The following is a 22,995-nucleotide window of genomic DNA, read 5'->3' as shown; positions in this document are numbered from 1 at the left end:
ATCAAGGAGTTCACACAATCCAAAGTTGGCACTGAGGAATGAGTAGCAAAGCAAAAAAGTCCTCAGGGAGAACTTGAGGGAGAACTTGCTCCTCCCTCCCAAATTCCCCCAGCTCTCCCAGTGCACTGAAATGCTGAAAATGTTCCCGTGTTGAGCACCATGAATGAGCATAGCAGAACCCTCTAAAAATCTCACCAGTTCACATCACACTCTTTAACTCACATCACTCCCCACTACCACCACCAGGCAGCCCAATCCTATCCCCAGAGGCGCCACTGGATGCAACGGCACCAAAATGGCTACCGCTGCGTCCAGTGGCACCTCAGGAGGTCTTCTTGTGGAAAGCCCAACTATGGGGCTTCTCAAGTCTGCGCCAGCTATTTCGCCGGTGCAGGCTTGAGAGCCTGTGAGAGCAGGGCTCTGCCAGTTCCACCCCCCCTCCCGCCCCAGTACTTCTACCTGCCCCACCCCAACAGAACTTACCACTGCCTGGAGCTCTTCCCTTGCTCTGGGAAGCATCCATCCGGTGCTGGGCCCAATTCCGGCGCTCCCTGAATGGAGGGTGCAGCAAATGGGCTTTATAGCACATTTACAACACCCAGCACCGATGCTGGAGCTCAGCGCCAGTACAAGGGCCGAACAGGAGTGGGCCCTAAGACTCCTCAGGCACTGAAAAGCTTAATTCAGAAGCTCAGTAACCTCTCCAGCTTGTGAGATTGCAGCAGGTATTCCCCCCCATGCTCTTGCAAGCTATCTTCGCTGTCGCGGAGATTAGCAAGTTTCTTTTTTCAAAAAAATACAATAGCGGAGATGTCAGCAAGTAATAATCTGTGCCTCACATTCCACATTTTTCCTGCATTCCATAAAAATACTGCATAGTTTCCTATTATCTGTCTATGGGGCGGTATATTTCTTCCTGTTCTGTGTCTTCATTATTAAATATTTATTATTCACCAAGAATAATATACAGAAAATGATTACAATAAAATTATTCTATAGAAAATCAATCACTCAAAAAATTAATAATAATATCAATATTAATACATAAAATAATACATACATAAATAACAAAAAAACTAGGCTATTACAAAAATCACACTGGGCTAATCAAAGTCATATTTAATTCCTTTTTGCCCCCAATTGCGGTTTTGAACAACTGCCTTTCACCTCAAAATGCTAACAAACCACCATTATTTTGTCTCTCACCATCCATTTTTAGGGCAGCAGAGACCATCTCAATGCACTTGTCTCGGACAGAATCTCCTGTAAGGTAGCAGGAAGCCAAGAAGCAGGAGGTGGAAGGTGCAAATGTTGGGGTGACTGGGCTGGTGGGTGTCTTGGGCACATCCGGCCTGGATTTGCTATTTGATTTGAACAAGAGAGAGCTTTTAAGGCAAGTTGTCAAAATGGTCCTCATGAATTCCCTTAACATAGCTTCATCTTAGACCAGGGCTCTCCAAACCCAGGCCCGGGAGCCAGACGCGGCCCGCAGCGAGCCTCAATTCGGCCTACAGCCAACCTCTAATATTGCCAACCGGCTAATATTATAATGCCGTTGTACAAATCTATGGTAAGGCCACACCTGGAGTATTGTGTCCAGTTCTGGTCACCGCATCTCAAAAAAGACATAGTGGAAATGGAAAAGGTGCAAAAGAAAGCGACTAAGATGATTACGGGGCTGGGGCACCTTCCTTATGAGGAAAGGCTATGGCGTTTGGGCCTCCTCAGCCTAGAAAAGAGACGCCTGAGGGGGGACATGATTGAGACATACAAAATTATGCAGGGGATGGACAGAGTGGATAGGGAGATGCTCTTTACACTCTCACATAACACCAGAACCAGGGGACATCCGCTAAAATTGAGTGTTGGGAGAGTTAGAACAGACAAAAGAAAATATTTCTTTACTCAGCGTGTGGTCGGTCTGTGGAACTCCTTGCCACAGGATGTGGTGATGGCGTCTAGCCTGGACACCTTTAAAAGGGGATTGGACAAGTTTCTGGAGGAAAAATCCATTACGGGGTACAAGCCATGATGTGTATGCGCAACCTCCTGATTTTAGAAATGGGCTATGTCAGAATGCCAGATGCAAGGGAGGGCACCAGGATGAGGTCTCTTGTTATCTGGTGTGCTCCCTGGGGCATTTGGTGGGCCGCTGTGAGATACAGGAAGCTGGACTAGATGGGCCTATGGCCTGATCCAGTGGGGCTGTTCTTATGTTCTTAACTACAATTCCCAGGAGGCCTTGCAGGTCTCTTGTTATCTGGTGTGCTCCCTGGGGCATTTGGTGGGCCGCTGTGAGATACAGGAAGCTGGACTAGATGGGCCTGTGGCCTGATCCAGCGAGGCTGTACTTATGTTCTCTGATCCCTTGAGAGCCTCTGACCCAGTTGACCAAACACAAGCAGAGTTGTGTTTGCGGGGTGGGGGAATGGGGGTCCGTTTAAGTGTGTGCTTTGGACAGCATTGGTATTTGGAGAAATCCTGGATGTTTGAGCCCTTTTATTCATTCATCCAAGTTCCATTTCTAATGTATTTATTTATATTTAATTTTTTTTCTGGTCCTTGACACTGTGCCAGATGTTTGATGCAGCCTTTTGGCTGAAAAGTTTAGAGACCCCTGTCTTAGACCGATGGTCTTTAACATTTTTTGCGCCACAGCCCAAGTATGAGACTGGGAACCCGCTGCCGATCCAATCCCCCTCCTGAGACCTGACCCACCCACCCCATCGCCCCTTCCCACCTGTTTTCTCCTTCTCCTTGTATCTTGACAACAACCCTGTGAGGTAGCAGCCTAAGCAGGGCTGGCTTTTGGAGCTGTGGGGCAAGAAGAGGCTGTGCAGGAGTCTATCAAGGACTCAGTCTTGATAAGGCAGTACAATTTTGTGGTTGGATCCAAGTCCTCTCTTGCAGTCTTTGAAAGGTTGCCACAAACCCCCAAATAAGGCTTCGTGACTTCTTTGGGGTCATGACCCACAGGTTGACGAACACTGTCTTAGACCTAGTGTTCCCTGAATTGCTGTTGTGTTTGGACTCTACCACTTCAGACTGAAGAGCACTTGCATGACAGAATGCTCCTACATGTTATCAAAAAGAAACAAAATAAATCCCTGCATATAGAAAGCTAGCATGCCAGAAAAAAAGGATTCTAGCCTAGCCTTCTTCCCACCATGCAGTTCGAAACCAATCTCATACTAGCAATCTCACAGGATCACTCTCTGGCAGCCCTCACCCATCATATCTAGTTTCATCTGCCCCACAGTGGACTAAACACCTTACCTCTCTTCTTTGACATCAACAGAGCTTTTCCAAGAACCAGCAGGGGACGCAGCTGGGTTTGAGCCTGTGGATGGCCTCCTGGAAATAATATGAGAAAATGCTATGCGCATCACAAGAGTGGGGGGATCCCAGTTGAGCATAATGTTGACGTTAATAAAATTAAACAGAACAACTGCCAAGGAGCTCGCAGCCCAAGCCTGAGCTCCTGTGGCAAGCAGCTTCGGCGGCACTAAAAACGGCTGCCGCAGCATCCTGTGCACCTTGGTCTACTGCACGGGGCAACTTGGGAGAGGGGACTTTTTGTCCCTTTCTCCCAGATAAGGGAAGTAGCCCCGCAATGAGGCTACTCAATTCACCACCGACCAAAAGGTCGGCTGTGAGGTAAAAGCGTTCGTGTAGGGCACTGAGCCCCACACAAATGTGCAGGATTCAGTGGAGCTCCACTCCACCAGACCCATCTTCCTCCCTCCCCGCTCCCTCCCCCCCAGCACACCTCCCACCTGCCCTCTCCCCGCCTCCTGGTCATGCCTTCTCCCCGCCCTCCATGGGACGCCTCCGCCCCTAGCACGGGTGCTCTTCCGGCAGTAAGCCTCGCAAACGTGCCTTATGGCACATTTGCGACAGTGCATGCTGGCGGTAAGCCGGTGCGTCAAGCTCGGGATTGGGCTCGAAAATGGAATCTACACAGTGGTGCCGCTAGGGGGGTTGCATGGGGGCACGGCTCACACCGGGTGATGTGCATGGCGGGAGTGACCCTTCTCCCGGGTAAGGGAACTAGCCCTGCAATAGGGCTACTCAATTCACCACTGACCAAAAGGTCGGCTGTGAGGTAAAAACGTTTGTGTAGGGCTCTTACTGGCCAAAATTTTTTAAATCTTGGTATTTTTGAATAATACCATCATGTTATATATCAACTGATGCGTAATTCCACGCAGAATTCATTGAACCAAACCGTGTTGAAATATCTCTATTCTATCAAAAGTTATAACCAAAAAACTAGTGGGGATAGGGCAATGGTACATCATCACGCCCAGATGGGCCTCCTCCCGTGCAGTGGGCAGGGCAGTGCCCCAGGCGCTGGGCGTGATGATGTACCATTGCCCTATCCCCAGTGGTATTTTGAACTAGTGAGCACCAAAATCTCAGTCCAAACATCAGAAGGACCGTGATGACAACTCTGCCCAGGTGATGCGAACCCTAGAGATGCCACCGAACCTACAGTATGCAAAAAACAGCCTTGAGCAAATGTTTAGTAAGTGCCTGCAGACAGGGGAGTAGAGAATCGTTCTAAATGCAGAGTTGTCATCACGGTCCTCCTGATGTTTGGACTGAGATGTTGGTGCTCACTAGTTCAAACTCCACTCACGACAGCTGTGTGGAATTAAAGACTTAAACACCCTCTGCTTCCATGCTACGTTCTTGATCCAGACCAGGGTCCCACACAGTTGCTATTTCAAGATTTTTAAAAACCCAGAGGACGACATGCTTAATGTTGCATCTCCTTGGTCTCATAAGTTCTCAAGGCCTTAAATACAAGAACCACCAGCCAAATATACTGAACAAACAACAGGAAAATACATGAAAGGCGCACACAGCTCACTGAGAAACAAACCTAGGACCTACATTTAGTTTAATAACTAAACTAAATGTAGTTAGTTTAATGACTTGGCCGTAAGCCATAAGCAAAGTCAACTTTATAAAATATACAAGGATAGCAGACTGGATTGCCAACAGAATGGACATTTCCCATTCCACTGCCAGTTTGCAGTGATCCACATCTAACTTAGTCAGTTCCGTGCATACCTAAAAAAAAAATTTGGTGAGACTGAACAGCTGCCCAAGCAGAGCTGGCTGCATTCAATGTTATCCTTGTTCCTCTTGGCAAGTGAATAATATTCAATGCCTTTGCCGGACCAACCACTAGGTCTGGTCTTCCAGTATCTGAGAAAGAAACTTCCCCCTTACATTTTCAAACACTGGATGCAAGAAACGAAGCCCATATGATGTAAAACAGGTGCCTGGTTTACATCACCACCACTTGGCAACCTTCAATCTCGAAGACTATGGTATAAGCCTACAGCACCCGATATTCCTAGGCCGTCTCCCATCCAAGTACTAACCATGCCTGACCCTGCTTAGCTTCCAAGATCAGGGGAGATCAGGCATGTGCAGGATAAACAGGATAAACCCCCTGTGCCATCCTTAACTAACCAAGGAGGAATTCCTGCCTGCCATCACTCTTGAAAAATGTATTTGGCTGGAACCAGAGTATTTGTTTCATCCCAAAGTATTTACTGCTCATCTGGTGTTTGTGGTGACTACCTCCCTTTCTCCTTCTCTTACTCTCTGGATTCAGAAAGGAATTCAGGAATGGAAGGGAAAAGGAACTCTAGAAGAGAGAAGAATGGTGGGCTAGAGCTCCTCTCCATACTCCCTCCTTCACTTTGCTCCCCTCTTTCTTTCTGAATCCATAGAGTTGGAGAAGCATCCAGGAGGGCTCGGGTTGGTCTTGCTGGGGTCCTTGCATGCCAATGGCAAGCTGCAGTGCCTGATGCAGGAAACCTAATTCAGTTTGGGCTGACACAGAGTGTAAGATTAAAGCTCTTCCAATTCCAGTCTGGATCCCCACTTCTTGTGTGTATTATGTACAGAAGAAGAAGAAAGCATTCGTGCAGAGCTGAACCAATGGTGTAGTTCAGTCATTACCTTGGACTATGAGAACAGCCCTTGGGGGCTGCCAGGTTAGCAATTGTGCTGTGGAGGCCAGCGACACAAAACCAGCTTAGCTAACAGGTTAGCTCAGTGATTTTCAACATTTTTCATCTCACGGCATACTGACAACTAAAATTGTCAAGACACACCATCAGCTTCTTGACAATTGACAAGGCACACCATGCTGCTGGGGGAGGGGGCTCACATTCCATTGGCTCTATTAACAAATGACCCTCCCACAAACTCTCATGGCACACCTGCAGACCATTCACGGCACATTGGCTGAAAAAGGCTGGGTTAGCTTACCTGTCCACTGACAGTCTCTTGGGAGAGGAAGAGAAAAAGGAGGCAGAAGTGGAAGACTTTGAGTCGCTGGAGTCTCTTCTTTATCAAAGAAGATTACGATGCAAAACAAAAAGGGGGGATGAATCAACTTTTTATTTGTTTGTTTAGTTACAGATTTATACCCCGCTTTACCTCCCTAATGGGCATTCATAGCAACTTACAAAAATCATAAAAATATTAAAGTTTTAAAATATAAACACCAAGATCTCCTAAAACTAGGAAATAACCTAAAAACAACTTGATGAGGAGGGCCTCTGTCTTTCCTGGATTCAATCTCAACCCATTGGCCCTTAGCCAAGAATCCAACAAGGCAGAATTCCAGGACTTCCACAGCCTTCCTGAAATGGAATGGTAAGGAGAGATAGAGCTGGGTGTCATCAGTGGAGTAACACCCCACTCCAAATCTCCGGATGATCACCTCTAGTGGTTTCATTGGCATGGGGAACAACACAGAACCTTGTTGCGCCCCACAAACTGCACCCCTCACTGTAAAGGCCAGGGTGCTGAACAGGTATCCCCCAGCATCAACAACTGGAATGTGTCAGCCAAGAAGGAGCAGAACTACTGCAAAACAGTGCCTCCAATTCCCAACTCGGCCAGCCGATCCAGAAGGATACCATGGTTAACTGTAAGGAAAGCTGCTGAGAGGTCCAACAGGACCAGCAGGGACACATTCCCCCAGTCTAGTCTTCGGTGTAGATAAAACAACAGGGTGATCAAGACTCTGTCCCAAAGCGTGGCCTGAAGCCAGATTGAAAGGGGTCCAGATAATCCATCTCATCTAGGATCTGCTGGAGCTGAGACACCACCATTTGCTCAATCACCCAAGAAAGGAAAATTAGAGACTGGTTGATAATTATTTAGAACCAAGATGGTTTTCTTTCCAGGAGATTTTTTTAGGGGACATCCACTAAAAATGAGAATTGGGAGAGTTGGCACAGACAAAAGGAAATATTTCTTTACCCAGCGTGTCAGTAGTCTGTGGAACGCCTTGCCACAGGAAGTTGTGATGGCATCTGGCCTAGATGCCTTTAAAAGGGGATTGGACAGATTTTTGGAGGAAAAATCCACCACAGGTTAAAAGTCATGACGGGTACACGCAACCTCCTGGTTTTAGAAATAGGCTACCTTAGAAGGCCATGTGCAAGAGAGTGGCAACAAGTCTCTTTTTGAGTGCTCCTTGAGGCAACTGGTAGGCCACTGTGAGATACAGGAAGCTGGACTAGATGGGCCTATGGCCTGATCCAGTGGGGCTGTTCTTATGTTCTTAAACTACAATTCCCAGGAGGCCTTGCAGGTCTCTTGTTATCTGGTGTGCTCCCTGGGGCATTTGGTGGGCCGCTGTGAGATAAAGGAAGCTGGACTAGATGGGCCTATGGCCTGATCCTGTGGGGCTGTTCTTATGTTCTTAACTACAATTCCCAGGAGGCCTTGCAGGTCTCTTGTTATCTGGTGTGCTCCCTGGGGCATTTGGTGGGCCGCTGTGAGATACAGGAAGCTGGACTAGATGGGCCTATGGCCTGATCCAGTGGGGCTGTTCTTATGTTCTTAACTACAATTCCCAGGAGGCCTTGCAGGTCTTCCTGTTATCTGGTGTGCTCCCTGGGGCATTTGGTGGGCCGCTGTGAGATACAGGAAGCTGGACTAGATGGGCCTATGGCCTGATCCAGTGGGGCTGTTCTTATGTTCTTAACTACAATTCCCAGGAGGCCTTGCAGGTCTTCCTGTTATCTGGTGTGCTCCCTGGGGCATTTGGTGGGCCGCTGTGAGATACAGGAAGCTGGACTAGATGGGCCTTTGTACTGATCCAGTGGGGCTCTTCTTATGTTCTAACTCCCCTGTATCCATCTCATGCATGCCCCCCTCAGGCACTTCTTTTCTAGACTGAGGTGTCCCAAACGCATAGTCTTTCCTCAAAGGGGAGGTGCCCCAGTCCACTAATCATTTCGGTTGCTCTCTTTTGCATCTGTGCAACTTGTTTATCTGGGCCACCAGGCAAGCCGCTGTCTCAGAGAGATAATAAGTTCCACTCCCAAGCCACAAAATATCTACCTTTCTTTCTTGAGTTCTGCGTGTGACTTTTTCGAGGTAGCCAAAGTGCCTTTGGTATCTCCAGGATCTCTGCACGTAGAAAATACATAACAATCTCAAAATGCCTGATCTTTACAACAGTTTATCTGTCCTCTCTATTGCACCGTATGACACTGTTTGCTGCACAAATAGATTCAAGTAGCTTCTTCCTAAATGGCAGAGGTATTAAACAATATCCCATATATGTGATCTGTTTGGGGCGGTTCCCACATCTATTCTCCCTTCCTCTCACTCTTCCAAAAGCAAAAGTACTTCAAGACTAAAGCACTTCAACCGTAACTCACTCCGTCTTGTTCTCCAATTGAGGTATCACCTCCTCCTTTATAAACCAGTTTTAAATATCGTTTGGGGTGTTGAGTGCCTCAACTTCCGAGTTTAGGACACTGGAACATGGCATTGTTGCAGTAGCCCCCTCCCCAGAAAAATGGGCAGCCTGACCCTAAGCTGGATCAGCGCTAGCGGCCCACATGCTGCCCCATCAATTGCCGCTGCGTGAGTGCCATAAGGCACTTTGCCACCAGAGGGCAGCATGCTGAGCTAGCAGAGAGGCCAGTGAGAACTGGCACCAGGCCTCTGGGCCAGGAGGAAGCCGTGGATGAGTGCTGGGTGGCAAGTGGGGGGTGGGGGGCTTCTTGGGGCGGGGGGATGGCGGGGAGGAACATGGTGGAGGGCAGGCCGGCCGGGGAATGGATCAGGCCTGGGAAGAGGCGGAGATAGCTGCAGAGGTTGCCGCCATATCCTACCCCCTCCAGAGCTGATGCCCCTCCATTTCCAGAGAAACTGAAACTAAACAGGGTTTGGCAACAGAAGCTGGTGTTTCTCCAAGCAAGGAAAGCCATGACAGAGCCTGGGCCCGCTTAACAAGATGCCATCTGCCATGTTAAGAAACCAAAACGCTGAGAGTCGCACTAGCACAGCAACTGGGGTGAGCTGTGGGTGGCTCTGTTGCAGGCTCCCCACCTCCCAAGTTCTAGGGCACATCAGCTGGGGGAAGGATTCCAAATCACGAAAAAAGCAAAATATCCCATACACCAGCCCTGCTGTGACACACTCAGATTTACAGGTGTGGTTTTTATGCAAAGAAAAGGAAAGCACAGAGCGGCACTTGTTGTTCTGAGTTCTCCTCAGAGAGGCATTTGCTGTGGTGGCTTCTGTATTGGAATAGCAGAAGATCTGGCAAGGAGGTAGGGTGTGGTATCAGCAGTGGCCCCTTTAAGGGTAAGCCCTGGGCATCCAGCAGAGTATGCTGCACAGCTGTAGCCACTTGAATAGGGGCTCAGGCATAAAAGCACCTGATGAAGGGAGAGTTTGGGGTGGGCAGCAGAAGGAGGAAAGCTTGAGGAAGGGGAGACTGGATTAATGGACTGAGGAACTGATGGGTGAATGGACTTCGGAGACTGCTGGAGACACTGGAGTTTGGTGTGTGGCTGCTGTGCCCAAGACCTGCTGAGGGGCTGCTGTAGTGGCGGGAGGCTGCTGGCAGGAGAGAGGACCTCTGCAGGTTGAACAGGCGAGCTACCCTGGAGGTGGGGTCCAGCAGGGCAGAACCAGGGTCATTTTTGAGGAAAGAGGGGGAGCTAATTAGCTAAATGTGGGCATAATTCTCCAGGTGGAGCTTGGATTGGGATTTGGCAGAACAGCTTCACACACCCTGTTTCTTCTCCCAACCTCTACCGGAGAAGGACCGGGGTGCACAAAGCCACAGGTGGCTCCTGCATAACTAGGGCTGAGCCTGGTGGCAGTCATGCGCCCCTGCTTGATGAAGAGCCCAGGGCCCGCCCTCGTTACAGCTCTTGGAAAGCATATCAGCAAATCTCCCGTGTCAGGTCAGGTCTGATCCTTCATATCATTGAAATAGCTATATACCTGTCTGGCTTGGAAACCACAGAAGAACTTTGGAGAGTTGCTGTTTCAGAGACAGTCTTGTTGGATTTCCTAGAAAGAGAGAAAACATTCAAAGAGCTTTCCGAACTGACTCGGTTTTTAGTGCGCCGTCCCTTGTTCCTTAGCCTTTAACTCATAAACAAATGCCTGTGTATACATAAGTAAGCATAATTAACAGACAGGAACAGAAAACAAAGGAGAATTGTAGCTTCTCCACTGCTATGGGGCTACTTGGCTCTGCGCCACCTTAAAGAGGTGGATGATGTGGGTCTGGCCAACAGCAGGAGTATTAGCAAGCACTCCGCCAGGTTTTCCACAGGGCTGGCTGGGGCCTCACTGGACAGCCTGTTCAAAAGGTCATTTCCGCATAGCTGACTGGTGCACTGCCCCATGGCACGGTCAGCCTGCCACCCCCTCCAACCCAATTCATCCAATGTAATGAATTCACCGCAACTGCTTCTGGTGCAGTCTGAGTGAAGAAGTCCAAAGAACGTCAGAAGTTCTTCAGAAGAACTTCCAGTCCAAAGAAGCAGTTGGCTTCGCTGCAGCCAACCACGCTGAGAAAGTCGTGTGTGTGTGGGGGGGGGGGCAGGATAACATGCCCACCCCACAGTCAGGCCTCGCTCTGAGCAGCTTGGCTGCAGGCAAGGAGGGGCAAGACCACAGCAACTGGATTGCTGCCCCCAGAAGGGTGTTGCCCCAGGTCCTGTGACTCCTGTTATTCCTCCCCAGCTATGCAACTGTTTCTCACTGCGTGCCGCAGAAGGGGCTGGGATGTTCAGGGTCTCACAATGTAAACTGCTCTAACTGGCCAGTACCTGTCTTTTTGCTTGCCATCTGAATTTTTGCAGATTTTCACGGAGGGGGAAAGTGCATCTTCCATCTTCCACTCCATCCCCTTATCTTTCTCATGCTCCCTTTTGCTTTTCGGGGTCCCTGATGACTCTGAAAGGAAATGGGACATTCAGCAATTATTCTAGCCAATGAAATGGCAGTAAGGTCTGCACATTGAGTAGTTTGGTTAGTAATTTCAAATTCAGAAAGTCCCATTGCGTTTTTGAGTAGCCCAAAGGTTTCAGCAGGTAGGTCAGGACCCAGAAGTGAGTCACAACCTGACTTCAGGTGGGTTGCAGCAGTGCTGTCATCAGTAACATCTCTTGAAGTTCCTCCTGCAAAGTTTGAATAGTAGTAAAGCCCCCTAGATGACACAGACCTTAAACTAGCCGCACACCTTAAATTAGCTTCTTTCTTTCTTTCTTTCTTTCTTTCTTTCTTTCTTTCTTTCTTTCTTTCTTTCTTTCTTTCTTTCAAATGTAAGTCCCTACGAATGGAGAAATCTGCCATTTTTATTTTAAAATTCCATGAAAACTGAATCTCTCATAAGTGTTCAAATGCTGGGTGATTTTCAAGTAGACCTTGTAAGGTATGTAACACCTCTCACTAGTTCTACAAAAGCTCTTATCTCAGGGTCAAACTAGATGTAAGGGTTCAGCCGCTTTCATTGTTCATCATTTCTGCTCCATTCACAGCTAAAACATAAGATGGACTGGGAAGAATGTGTGAGTAGAGTAGAACCACCAATGTGGTTGTTCCTCAGGATGGCCAATTTGTCAAGACAGAACTTAATTATAAATGTATTAGTTATATGCTGCTTTGCAGGTAGAATTGGCTCCCATTTACCACTAAAATAAACAAAAAAGTACAATATATATTTTCAATAATCAATAGATACAGAGAAGTATTTAAGGCAGTCTTTTTGGGTCCCAAGGAGTTGATGTCATAGTCATAAGAACAGCCCCACTGGATCAGGCCATGGGCCCATCTAGTTCAGCTTCCTGTATCACACAGCGGCCCACCAAATGCTCCAGTCTAGGTCAGAGGTGTCCAAACTTTTTGGCAGGAGGGCCACATCCTCTCTTTGACACCGTGTTGGGGGCCGAGGAAAAAAGAACTAATTTTCATTTAAAATTTGAATAAATTTACATAAATGAATATATTAGAGATGGACCTTATATAAATAAATGAAAGTTTTGCAATAGCTTAAGGCCTATAAAAGGCCTTGCGCAAAGCAAGGCCGGCCTTTCCTTCACGGCCACTGCTGCATCACAGACATGAAACAGCAAGCAGTGGAGGTTGCCCTCATCCTACAGCTCATGCGAGAGGTTGAACAGTCACTGTCACGCTGAGAGTAGTCGCGTTGGGCCTGCATGGGCTCCAGCAAGTCTCCATAGGGCCAGAGGCTCATTGGAGACTGGAGGCTCCCTGAGGGCCGGATTGGGAGTTGCTGAGGGCCGTAAGTGACCCCCCGGGCCTAGGTCAGTCATTTTCAACCACTGTGCCATAGCACACTACAGGTCTGCCGTGGGAGTTTGGGGGAAGGTCATTTATTAGTAGGGCCATTGGGGGATGTGGGGGATGTGAGCCCCCACCAACAGCATGGTGTGCCTTGTCAATTGTCAAAAAACTGATGGTGTGCCTTGACATTTTTAGTACCTTGTCAGTGTGCCACTAGACAAAAAAAAATTGAAAATCACTGGTCTAGGTCCTAGGCCAGGGGTGTCAAACTCCTTTCATACAGCAAGCCGAATAGCATTCATGAGGCCACCGAGGGCCAGAAATGATGTCATAAAGCAGGAAGTGATGTCATAAAGCAGGTCATGACCAGAAATAAGCAACATAAATAGTTGCAAATGACAGAAAAGGAAATACACAAATCTTGAGCATAATTTCAAGATATGGAAGAGCCCAATTATCATATGGCCCACAGTTATCATCATGCCCTTTCAGCAGTGACACCTCACTACAGCTCAACAGCTGAGAGCAACTGATGATGGTGCTGGGAGAGCATGAAATCTGAATAAAGAGCTTCGGGGGGGGCACATGAGGCCCATGGGCCCATGTTCTAGGCCAGAGGTGCCCAAACCCTGGCCCTGGAGCCACTTGTGGCCCTTGAGGCCTCTCAATGCAGCCCTCAGTCTCCAGTGAGCCTCTGGCCCTCCAGAGATTTGTTGGAGCCCACACTGGCCTGATGCAACTGCTCTCAGCGTGAAGGCGACTGTTTGACCTCTGGCGAGAGCTGTGGGATGAGGGCTCCCTCCACTGCTTGTTTTTTCACATCTGTGATGCAGTAGCGGCAGCAAAGGAAAGGGTAGTCTTGCTTTGTGCAAGGTCCTTTATAGGCCTTGAGCTATCGCAAGACTTTCATTCATTCACATAAGTTCATCTTTAATATATTCATTTATGTAAACTTATGTAAACTTATTCAAATTTGAAATGTAAATTAATTCTTTTTTTCCCCAGCCCCCAACACAGTGTCAGAGAGATAATGTGCTCCTCCTGCCAAAAACTTTGGACACCCCTGTTCTAGGCTATTCCTCTTGGAAAGAACAGCAAACTCTGGAACTGCCTAATGTTAGAGAGGGCAGTGCATCAGATGAGATCCTGTCCACCTATTTGCAGAATCACTGAATTTTTTTTACACTTAAGAGCATCGCTCACACAGGGGAGATCTAAAATCAGCATGTTCGTTTTTAAGCACATGGGCAGAGTCTTGCTGATATCAACCAATTTCAATATCCAGTGCCGAGAGGCAAATCTAGATCCTTAGAGGCCTGAGGGAATTCCTGTCTATCGTTCCACCAAAACACTTGCCAGCCTCTCACCCAACAACCTCTTCCAGTTCTTGATGAGGATTTTTGCCCACGTCACCACCTCCTCGTCGGAGCAGTGCTTACGGATTGTGTTGACAGCCACACCAATTTTTGTAGTCTGAAAAACAAACAAGAGGGATCTAGATTAGCACAGGAGACTGAACAAACAGCAACACAGAAAGAGCAAATACAGCTTCCCATGCTATTGCAGGAAGTTTCTATGAACTTCTAAATCTCATGATGCGCGAAAGTGTATCTGTGTATTTCCACTGACTTATACTGACTCACTCAATACATTGAGCTACAGTCAGTTCTTGTTATCCGCTAGGGTTATGATCCTGGAAAACCTAGTGGATACCAAACTAGTGGATACCAAATCACTGAGCCTATGGGGAAAACGGTAATAGTTTCCAGGGGTCTCTATTCACCAAACACTATATGAACTTTATGAACCTGAATCTTAACTTGAAGTTGAAGGGGCTGGGTGATTGCGAGGGCTCATCAGCATCTCCAACATCTGATGCTTCCTCCTCCTAAGTGCTGGATATACCTCGATGCTTTGAAGGTTGTGGCGATGGTGATGCCGATTTCTCCATACTGGCTACCCCGACTCGCTGGACATTGCTGGCCCAACAAGAAAGCCTCATTGTTCAGCAGTGGGGAGGGGGTTGCTTTATTTGCCCTCCTCCTCCATCTGTCTCTTGGCCCCTTTCCCTGAGCTTGCTCCACAAGTAGCCCTCAGGTAGCCTTCCAGAGACCTCTCATCATCAGCCTCTCATCGTCACAAGGGTTGCAAAGCTCAGCTGGAGTCTGCCCAAGATGGTGAGGCAAGTCTGGAAACGGACACAAATGTGTCCGACAATTCTCCACAAGCCAATACAAATGCCTGTTTGATGCGGCACCAGCAAGGTGTTAGCGGATAACGAGAACAGGGTCACAGATAATGAGAGATGGGTGGCAATTCTGTGCCTCTCAGATAGTGAATTTGCATATAAAGAGAACTGACTGCATAATGTAAAAGTACCATCTACTCTGACCATCACTGACTTTCCAGAGTCTCTGGCAGTGTCTCTTTCAGCTCTGGTTCCAGTGATCTTTGAACTGGGGGAGGAATCCGCTTGGCAGGCACCCTGCCATTGAGTTTCAACCTCCTTGCTTCACTGCGCTGTAGTTTTAGACCTTGTTACCTGAAGTTAAATTGGCCTTACATGATAGTTGATTGGCCCACCTAACACAGTACTGTCTGTAGTTCCATAGGAATTTAGGGAAAAGTCTTTCCCAGAGAGGACCAGCATCAAAGTTTGCTTGCAGGAGTCCACTCCCTTGCAAAAGTCCCATTTCCAATGGGAATCCCCTGCAAAATCACTGTGTTTTTTTGGTGTGCGCTCCAGTGTCCGTGATTGGAGGCAGTGAGCGGAGGCCCCAGACAGTCACTGTGAGTGTGAGTGTAGCCATACTGTGAGTGTGGCCCCAGGCAGTCACTGTGGAGGTTCTGATTCATGCAATTTAAGCCAGCTGGCTCTCTTTCTGAGAGCCCAATCCTGAGCATAGAGCTCTGGCTTTCTGTCAGAGCGCACTGTCGCAAACGTGCCATAAGGCACGTTTGCGACGCTTATCGCTGGGTCACCACCTGTGCTAGCCCAGCGCTAGCTGGTGCTGGGCTAGTGTCGGGCGGGCGCCCATCCTCCACTGCTCGGCAGTCTCATGGACCACCAAGCTGTGGCAAAGTAAGCGGGGGTGGGGAGGAGGTGTTCCGGGGAGGGGGAAGGCAGGCAGAGGGTGGACAAAGGGCGGGGAGGAGGCAGGAGGCAAAGAAAGGGCGGGCAGGAGGTGTGCCCGGCGAGAGAGGGGGGGGTCCCGTGGAGCTTTGCTCCACTGGATCCTAGGCGTTCGTGTGGGGCTCGGCGCCCTACATGAATGCCTCTACCATTGCGAGGCTGCTTCCCTTACCTGGAAGAAGGGGACAAAAGTTCCCTTCTCCCGAGGCGCTGCCCGCAGCAGGCTGAGGCGCAGAGGATGAGGCGGGAGCCGTTCTCGGCGCCGCTGCAGCCGTGCGCCCTGGGCAGCTCAGGATTGGGCTGTGAGTCAGTAGTGGTGGCCCCAGCAAAATGTGAACTTAGCTTGTGAGGAACAGCACATGCAATGGGCTTAACACATACAAGAACCCATCATATTTTTTTTCACTGTGCCAAGGCACACAAAAGCTTGATGGAGCTCCCAAAAACTACACCATCATTCCCAAACTTTTTAGCACCAGGACACGCTTTTCAAAATTACACTCTTATCAGAACCCACCGAGGTTTATGTGACTAAAAGAAAAAAAAAAATTTCACTTTACCAGCTGCTCAAGCCTCTGTTTTTACTATGGTGCTGGGGTGTGTGTGTCTTCTGGAGCATTTGTTGAGCTACAAGTTACTTGAATCAGGACCATTCTGGTGGCCTTGCATTCTCCTTTGCCTAGCCTTTGATATAAAGGGAGGTATGCTTGCCTACTCGTGAATGGTTCAGTTTTGCTTTCCATAGGGTTCATTATATCTGCCTTATCAGTTTGGAGGGGGGACTTCCTTCTCCCCCCAGAGTTTTCTGGGGCCTTGTGTTCATCAGTTCAGGACCATTCTGGTGGCACTGCATTCCACTTGGCCTGCCTTTCGAAGTGCACCGAGGCATGTTTGAGTACATGAGTAAACACACGTGTGTGACTCATCTCCATAGGGCTCAATACATTTTCCTTGTCAGCCTTCAGGTTGTCAATTTCATGACCCACTAATAATCAGGTCGCAACCCAGTTTGTAGTTTGGGAAACAATGCATTAAGGTATTCCACTAAAATACATATGGTCTAAAAGTATAAAAAACTTCCACCTAGACTTGTCCTCATTCTTGCTAGTCTTCCACTCTGCCTTACCTGCAGCAGCTGAATGGTCATTGTGAAATCGTTCAGCTTCTTCAACAGATCAAGGGCTCCTTCCTAGGAGAAGATTGGACATTGTGACTTAAACAACTTTTCCCTTTTATCTCATGCAAGGTGTGTTAATGTTCTCTTAGCTCAGGATATCTGATGGTGCAGTTCTGTGCATGTTCACTTGGAAGGAAATTCCACTTATGTTCAATGGGGCTTGATCGCTGGTAAATGTACATAAGATTGTACCCTGAGAGCATTTAGGCAAGACTTCCCCAGTGGATCTCCGTAAACTATGAAGAGTGGGTCTTCTACAACATTGCCAGGGTTGGACAGGCAAGCAAGTGAGCAGACAGTCATAGGATCATACAGTGTAGAGTTGGAAGGTGTTTTGAAGGTCATCTAGTCCAACCCCTTGCTCAGTGCTCAATGAAAGAGAGTGCAGAACTGCATGGCAGATTGATCCAGTGTTGGACAGCATTTACAGTTAGGAATTAACATATCTATCCAAAATCTACTTTCCTGTAATTTATTTTTCACATTTTTATACCACCCTTCCTCCACAGGAGATCAGGGTGGTATACATAGTTTTTTATCTCCTTGTGTCCTCACAACAACCCTGTGAGTTAGGTTAGGCTGGGAGATGGAGACTAGCTCAGGGTCACCCAGGAAGCTTCACCCCATTAGTTCTAGTCCTCCCCTCAGGAACAGTTCTCCTCTTCCACGTGACAGCCCTTCAAATACTTGGAAGATGGCAAGCCTACCTTCCTTTTACATTCTTTCACCAGGCGAAACATACAAGGTCTTTTAACACATTTCTGTCTAGCTCACAAGTGTACACATTTGATCCCTGTTGCTTATATGCAACAATGGGCAGAAATGGCTTAACCGTTTCTCATAGGTCTTGGTTTCCAACCCCTCTCCATCTTAGCCTTCTTCTGAAGCTGCTCCAGGTTGCCCTCTTCTGTGGACATTCCAGCTGCTCCAAAAGGCTCCTCGATCCGATCACGACCCATTTCCGGTTCCACCATTGCTATGGTACCGCTGCCACCATCCCCTTAACTGGGAATGGTCTGCTTCCTGTTCCCCTGGTGGGTTGCAACCCACCAGTTTGGGAACCACTGGTTCAGAGCACTGGGACGGAGCTGAACCCTGGCCAAACACAACTGACATTGACACCACAATCCTCTGTAAGTTGGCTCAGAAATAAGGCCCACTGTGCTCAGTGGAGCTTACTCTCAGGTAAACTGCAGCCTGGACAGGTTTACAAGGCACCCCCAAAAAGCAAAAAGAAGGGCAGGGTTTGTTTGTTTTTCTTCCAGGGACAGAGTCCAGCATAGGACCTGTCCCTGGAAAATAGGAACACATGTAGTTTATGAAATGCTGAAAATGATTAATATTGACTGCTAATGACAGGTTTGCAAGGGCAGACTGCTAAAAATATTTGTAGGCCAATGTCATTTTTGAAAAGCATGCACACGGCCAATTTATCACAATGTGCTGGGGCACAGCTCCAGTTTTTCTGCTGCTATCTCCACATTGCTCACTTAAAAAAACCCCAAAACCAAACAGAAACAAGCCTGCCTCTTCCAGGTTGACCTGAGCTCAGGTGGCAAGTCGCATCTGCAAGCTAGTTCATGAGTTCTTCACACTCCCTGCCCAGGTAGGCAATTCAAATCCCTTAAGGCAGGCGCACCCCGTTTGCTTTGGGTGTCATCTGCAACCAGGTGCCCTCCCACAGCTGTCAACACTGGTCCTTGGGCTGAACACCTGGGAAGCCAAAGGAGATCTGGTGGGAGAGGCAGGGGGAGGAGCTATTTATAGTTTTCCTTGCTAGAACAAAGTTTGCAAAAGGAAGTCAAACATTAACTTCAGAGGCACATTCTTTCTTCAGGGCCCCCTGGCTGTGCTCCATTCTGGCCTTGCTCACAATGATTAGAACCTAAGGGCCAAACCTCAGGTTGTAAACACAAGTGTGGCTTAAATGAGATGAACAGCCAAACATTAGTTGATCTGCCCAGAGCAGGGATCTCCAAACATTTTGGCCAAAGGGCCGCGTCAAATATCTGGCTCAGTGTCAAGAGCTGGGAAAAAAATATTTTAAACACAAAATTTAAATAAATACATTAGAGATGGAACATCGATGAATGAATAAATGGGCTCAGATTTCCAAGATTTCTCCAAGCACCAACACACACCAAAGAAATAAAGCACACACTTAAAGAGACCCCCATTCCCCACCCCACAAGCACAGCTCTGGTCATGTTTGGTCAACTGGGCCAGAGGCTCTTAGGAGACCAGAGGCTGGCCATGGGTCAGATAGAGGCTTGCCACAGGCCGCATCTGGCCCCCGAGCTGGGGCCTAGACATCCCTGGTTTAAACAGTAGAAGGAGCGTGGGACAGACCTACTTATCACTCCATTCATCCAACTGATGATGGAGGAACATTTCTGTTCCCTGTGAAACACTGAAAGGGATGCAAGAATACAGTACGAACTTTTCATGACAACATATAAAGTATTACATTAGCGCAGTGGTTTTCAATCTTTTCCATCTTACGGCACACTGACAAGTCGCTAAAATTGTCAAGGCACACCACCGGTTTTTTTTGACAATTGACAAAGCACATCTATTGACAGCAGAGCCCACAACCCTCAGTGGCCCTACTAATAAATGTCCCTCCCCTAAACTCTCACGGCATAGCTGCAGACCATCGGTGGCACACCAGTGTGCCATGGAAATTTGGGAAAGGGTCATTTATTAGTAGGGCCATAGGGGGATGCGAGTCCCCCACTGGCAGCACAGTGTGCTTTGTCAACTGTCAAAAAGCTGATGGTGTGCCTTGACCATTTTAATGCCTTGGCAGTGTGCTGTGAGATGAAAAAGGTTGAAAATCACTGCCCTAGAGGCTGCTGCCTGATTTATAAGTGCCAAGAGATATGGCTATAATGGTGACTGGACAGTGCTCTCCCTCTCCTCCCCCCACAAGACACAGCTTGTTTAACCCTTGATGCACATCGCCTAATCTGCCCCATCAGCTTTATGAACCACCAAAAATTGGGTCACGACCCCCCACAGAGAACCACTGCATTAGATTGATTTGTAGGGCCTCTTTTCCAACGCAAGCATTTCATCTGTATGGTTCGTGATCAAAATTGCAGAGGTTACTGCCTAGAAGGGAGGGGGTGTGTGCTTAAACTACAGCCTGTAAGCCACGTTCCAACCAACACATTTTGGCCAGGCCATCGAGTCCAACAGAATTATAGGAACTTATGCTCCCCACCCAACTAATTATAAATAATAATTCTAAATGAATACACATACTTGCAAATATTTTTCTTCTACTGTGAAAATGGTTACAGTCATGCCTAGCGTTTATATCTCCTTTCCTACCATGAACCAGCATTGGCCCGGCATAGCAGCAAGGCTGAGCTATACTGTCCTGGTAGTTGACAGTTTGGGGAACCCTGGCCAAACCCCACACTCTCTACCCTACCCTATTTTTATTTGGCCTGCCCATGATCCACACCAGTTGAAGTTTAAATTTACATGGTTAGACTCTTGCCAGACACCTGTTGTCTACATACCACTCCCCCCCCAATCCTCATAGGGACTGACCACACTCAGGACAGGGGGAAGGGAGGGCTATGCTTTGAAAAACTAAGGTTGCCGGATACAAAGAGGACAGAGTTCCTATACCTTTAACCATTGTATAGAAGAGGGAATTTTGGCAGGTGAAGCTCAACAGGGAAAGGTTCAAAAACCCTCTTCTATATCGGGGTATCAAACTGGTTTCATACAGAGGGCGGAAGGGAGGGGGGTGTCCTTAAATTTGTGGTGCCTGCTGAGGGCTGGAAGTGACATCATTAAGCAGAAAGTGACATCGTTAAGCAGATGATGGCCAGAAATGAGCAACTGGTTCTCAGAAACTCATGAGCTGCAAATGACAAAAGAGAAAATGTGCAAATCTGGTTCAAATTTTCAAGAGAGCCCAATAATCTCGCTGGGAGAACCCAATTATAACGTGGGGCGGATCAATTGCTTCCAGGGGCTACATTTGGCCCTCAATGATTAATGTATAGGCCAGCCATTTTCAACCACTGTGCCATGGCACACTGGTGTGCCGCGAGAGGTTCACAGGTGTGCCCCAGGAATTTGGGGGAAGGTCATTTATTAGTAGAGCCAATGGGGGATGTGAGCCCCCCACCGGCAGCATGGTGTGCCTTGTTGATTGGCAAAAACCTGATGGTGCGCCTTGACCATTTTAGTTCTTTGTCAGTGTGCCGTGAGCTGAAAAAGGTTGAAAATAGCTGGTATAGGCACTCTGTCCCCGTTAGCATCTGGCAACCCTAGGAAAAACAGAATCAGGTATGATTTGGGGAAGAAAAGAAAGAAACAAAACTTCATCGTCACCAAGCGGAACCCAACTGGATTTCAGAGGAAACAAGTGCACATCCTCAATGCATCCATTTTGACTGGGAGAGCATAAACTTGCCCTGTTCCAGATTCCCAGCCTCAGGAATATTCAGCTTCCCCTTTTTGGAACTGGCTTTATTTCCTGGGCTGTGCTCCTCCATCCAGTGGCGTAGCTAAGGGGGTGCAAAGCACTAAGTTTGGCAGGGAGTCTCACCGCTGGGTGCAAGCGGACCCTCTCCTTCGAAGCCATTCTGGGCGGGAGGGGGGCAACAGAGAGGGAGGGGGAGAGCCTGCTTGCTTACTGTGTGGCGAGGCTCCCTGCAAAACTTAGCACTTTGCATCCCCCCGTTATGTCATTACCTCCATCTAGCAGCCCCACGGTTTGCAAAAGCCTTCTGAGGCTGCCACACTTACCTGGGAGCAAGCCCCACTGACTTTAATGGGACTTACTTCTGAGTAGACATGCAGAGGATTGGGCTGACGGAAGACCAGGAAGAAGTCCAGGGGTGGGACAGGGTAAAACAGCGGTGGGTTCCTCCAACCCAAACTTGGGGCATCTCTGTCTTGATCCCCCCCAAGCAAAAGGATCGGGGCCAGATCCACCCAGTGGTGCTTACCGTGTGCTTCCTGGCTACCATCTTCTCCAGCTTCTTGGCTATTCGGATCAGCTCCTCCGCTGGCCCCATGCTTTCTGCTCTCCCAAGTCTAGGGGGCCGGGGGGGGGGGGCTGTTTGGTTTGCTTGTGTGTGGGGGAGGGGAAAAAGTTTGTGTGCTTCCTGCAAGTTTGACAAGGAAGGTGGGGGCAGGCAGGAGGGAGAGGGAAAGGAAAGCAAAGGGGAAGGTGGGGAGGGAAAAAAGGAGGTGGAGCCATCCAAGCACTTCAGTGCAGAGCAGTCATAGCAGGGGGTGGCTAAATATAGCAGGCAAGGATTAAGTACTGGAAAGCTTTCCAAGGTGGCGGCAGGCAGGGCAGTGGTTGTGCAGGTGGCTGATCTGTGGCTACTGTGGGGCTAAGGCAAGGTTTCTTAAACTGTGGATCGGAACCCTCTAGGTCAGTGGTTCCCAGACTCTGCGTCTGGACCGGATTTGGGTGGGTCCCCTAAGGGGGAGTGGAAAGATCGGATCGCTAATAGCCTCAAGCCCTGAAGCTGTTCAAAAATCAGATCGCTGCCAACTGCCCTGCAAAGAGCGGAGCTCCTGCAGCTTTGCAAGGTAGTTGCCAACTGCCCTGCAAAGAGCTGAGTTCCTGCAGTTTGCAAGGTAGCTGCCAACTGCCCTGCAAAGAGCGGAGCTCCTGCAGCTTTGCAAGGTAGCTGCCAACTGCCCTGCAAAGAACGGAGCTCCTGCAGTTTGCAAGGTAGCTGCCAACTGCCTTGCAAAGAGCAAAGCTCCTGCAGTTTGCAAGGTAGCTGCCAACTGCCCTGCAAAGAGCGGAGCTCCTGCAGTTTGCAAGGTAGCTGCGAACTGCCCTGCAAAGAGCGGAGCTCCTGCAGCTTTGCAAGGTAGCTGCCAACTGCCCTGCAAAGAGCGGAGCTCCTGCAGTTTGCAAGGTAGCTGCCAACTGCCCTGCAAAGAGCAGAGCTCCTGCAGCTTTGCAAGGTAGCTGCCAACTGCCCTGCAAAGAGCGGAGCTCCTGCAGCTTTGCAAGGTAGCTGCCAACTGCCCTGCAAAGAGCGGAGCTCCTGCAGTTTGCAAGGTAGCTGCTAACTACCTTGCAAAGAAT

The 22,995-nt window shown here is 48.5% G+C and overlaps 1 protein-coding gene across 2 annotated transcripts in view; it reads right to left on the bottom strand.

The window, feature by feature from the left end:
- The window catches only part of TCEA3 (transcription elongation factor A3), a 380,591-nt gene extending 358,540 nt beyond the window's left edge, over positions 1–22,051 (bottom strand). The window contains exons 1-9 of one of the 2 annotated variants that reach the window (XM_066638962.1): positions 21,890–22,051; positions 16,863–16,925; positions 13,971–14,076; positions 11,127–11,253; positions 10,291–10,359; positions 8,386–8,454; positions 6,295–6,372; positions 3,277–3,354; positions 1,207–1,361 (exon numbers count right to left, since the gene is read on the bottom strand). In XM_066638962.1, coding sequence (XP_066495059.1) covers positions 1,207–1,361; positions 3,277–3,354; positions 6,295–6,372; positions 8,386–8,454; positions 10,291–10,359; positions 11,127–11,253; positions 13,971–14,076; positions 16,863–16,925; positions 21,890–21,958 — 814 coding nt within the window. In that variant the 5' untranslated portion in view covers positions 21,959–22,051. The remainder of the gene's footprint in view (positions 1–1,206; positions 1,362–3,276; positions 3,355–6,294; positions 6,373–8,385; positions 8,455–10,290; positions 10,360–11,126; positions 11,254–13,970; positions 14,077–16,862; positions 16,926–21,889) is intronic. The other variant, XM_066638963.1, reaches the window with a different exon arrangement.
- Positions 22,052–22,995: the final 944 nt, after the last annotated feature.

The sequence above is a fragment of the Tiliqua scincoides genome, chromosome 10 (assembly GCF_035046505.1).
Source record: "Tiliqua scincoides isolate rTilSci1 chromosome 10, rTilSci1.hap2, whole genome shotgun sequence".
NCBI lineage: Eukaryota > Metazoa > Chordata > Lepidosauria > Squamata > Scincidae > Tiliqua > Tiliqua scincoides.
The sequence above is the reverse complement of the archived record's forward strand: the minus strand, read 5'-3'. Positions and strand labels throughout refer to the sequence as shown.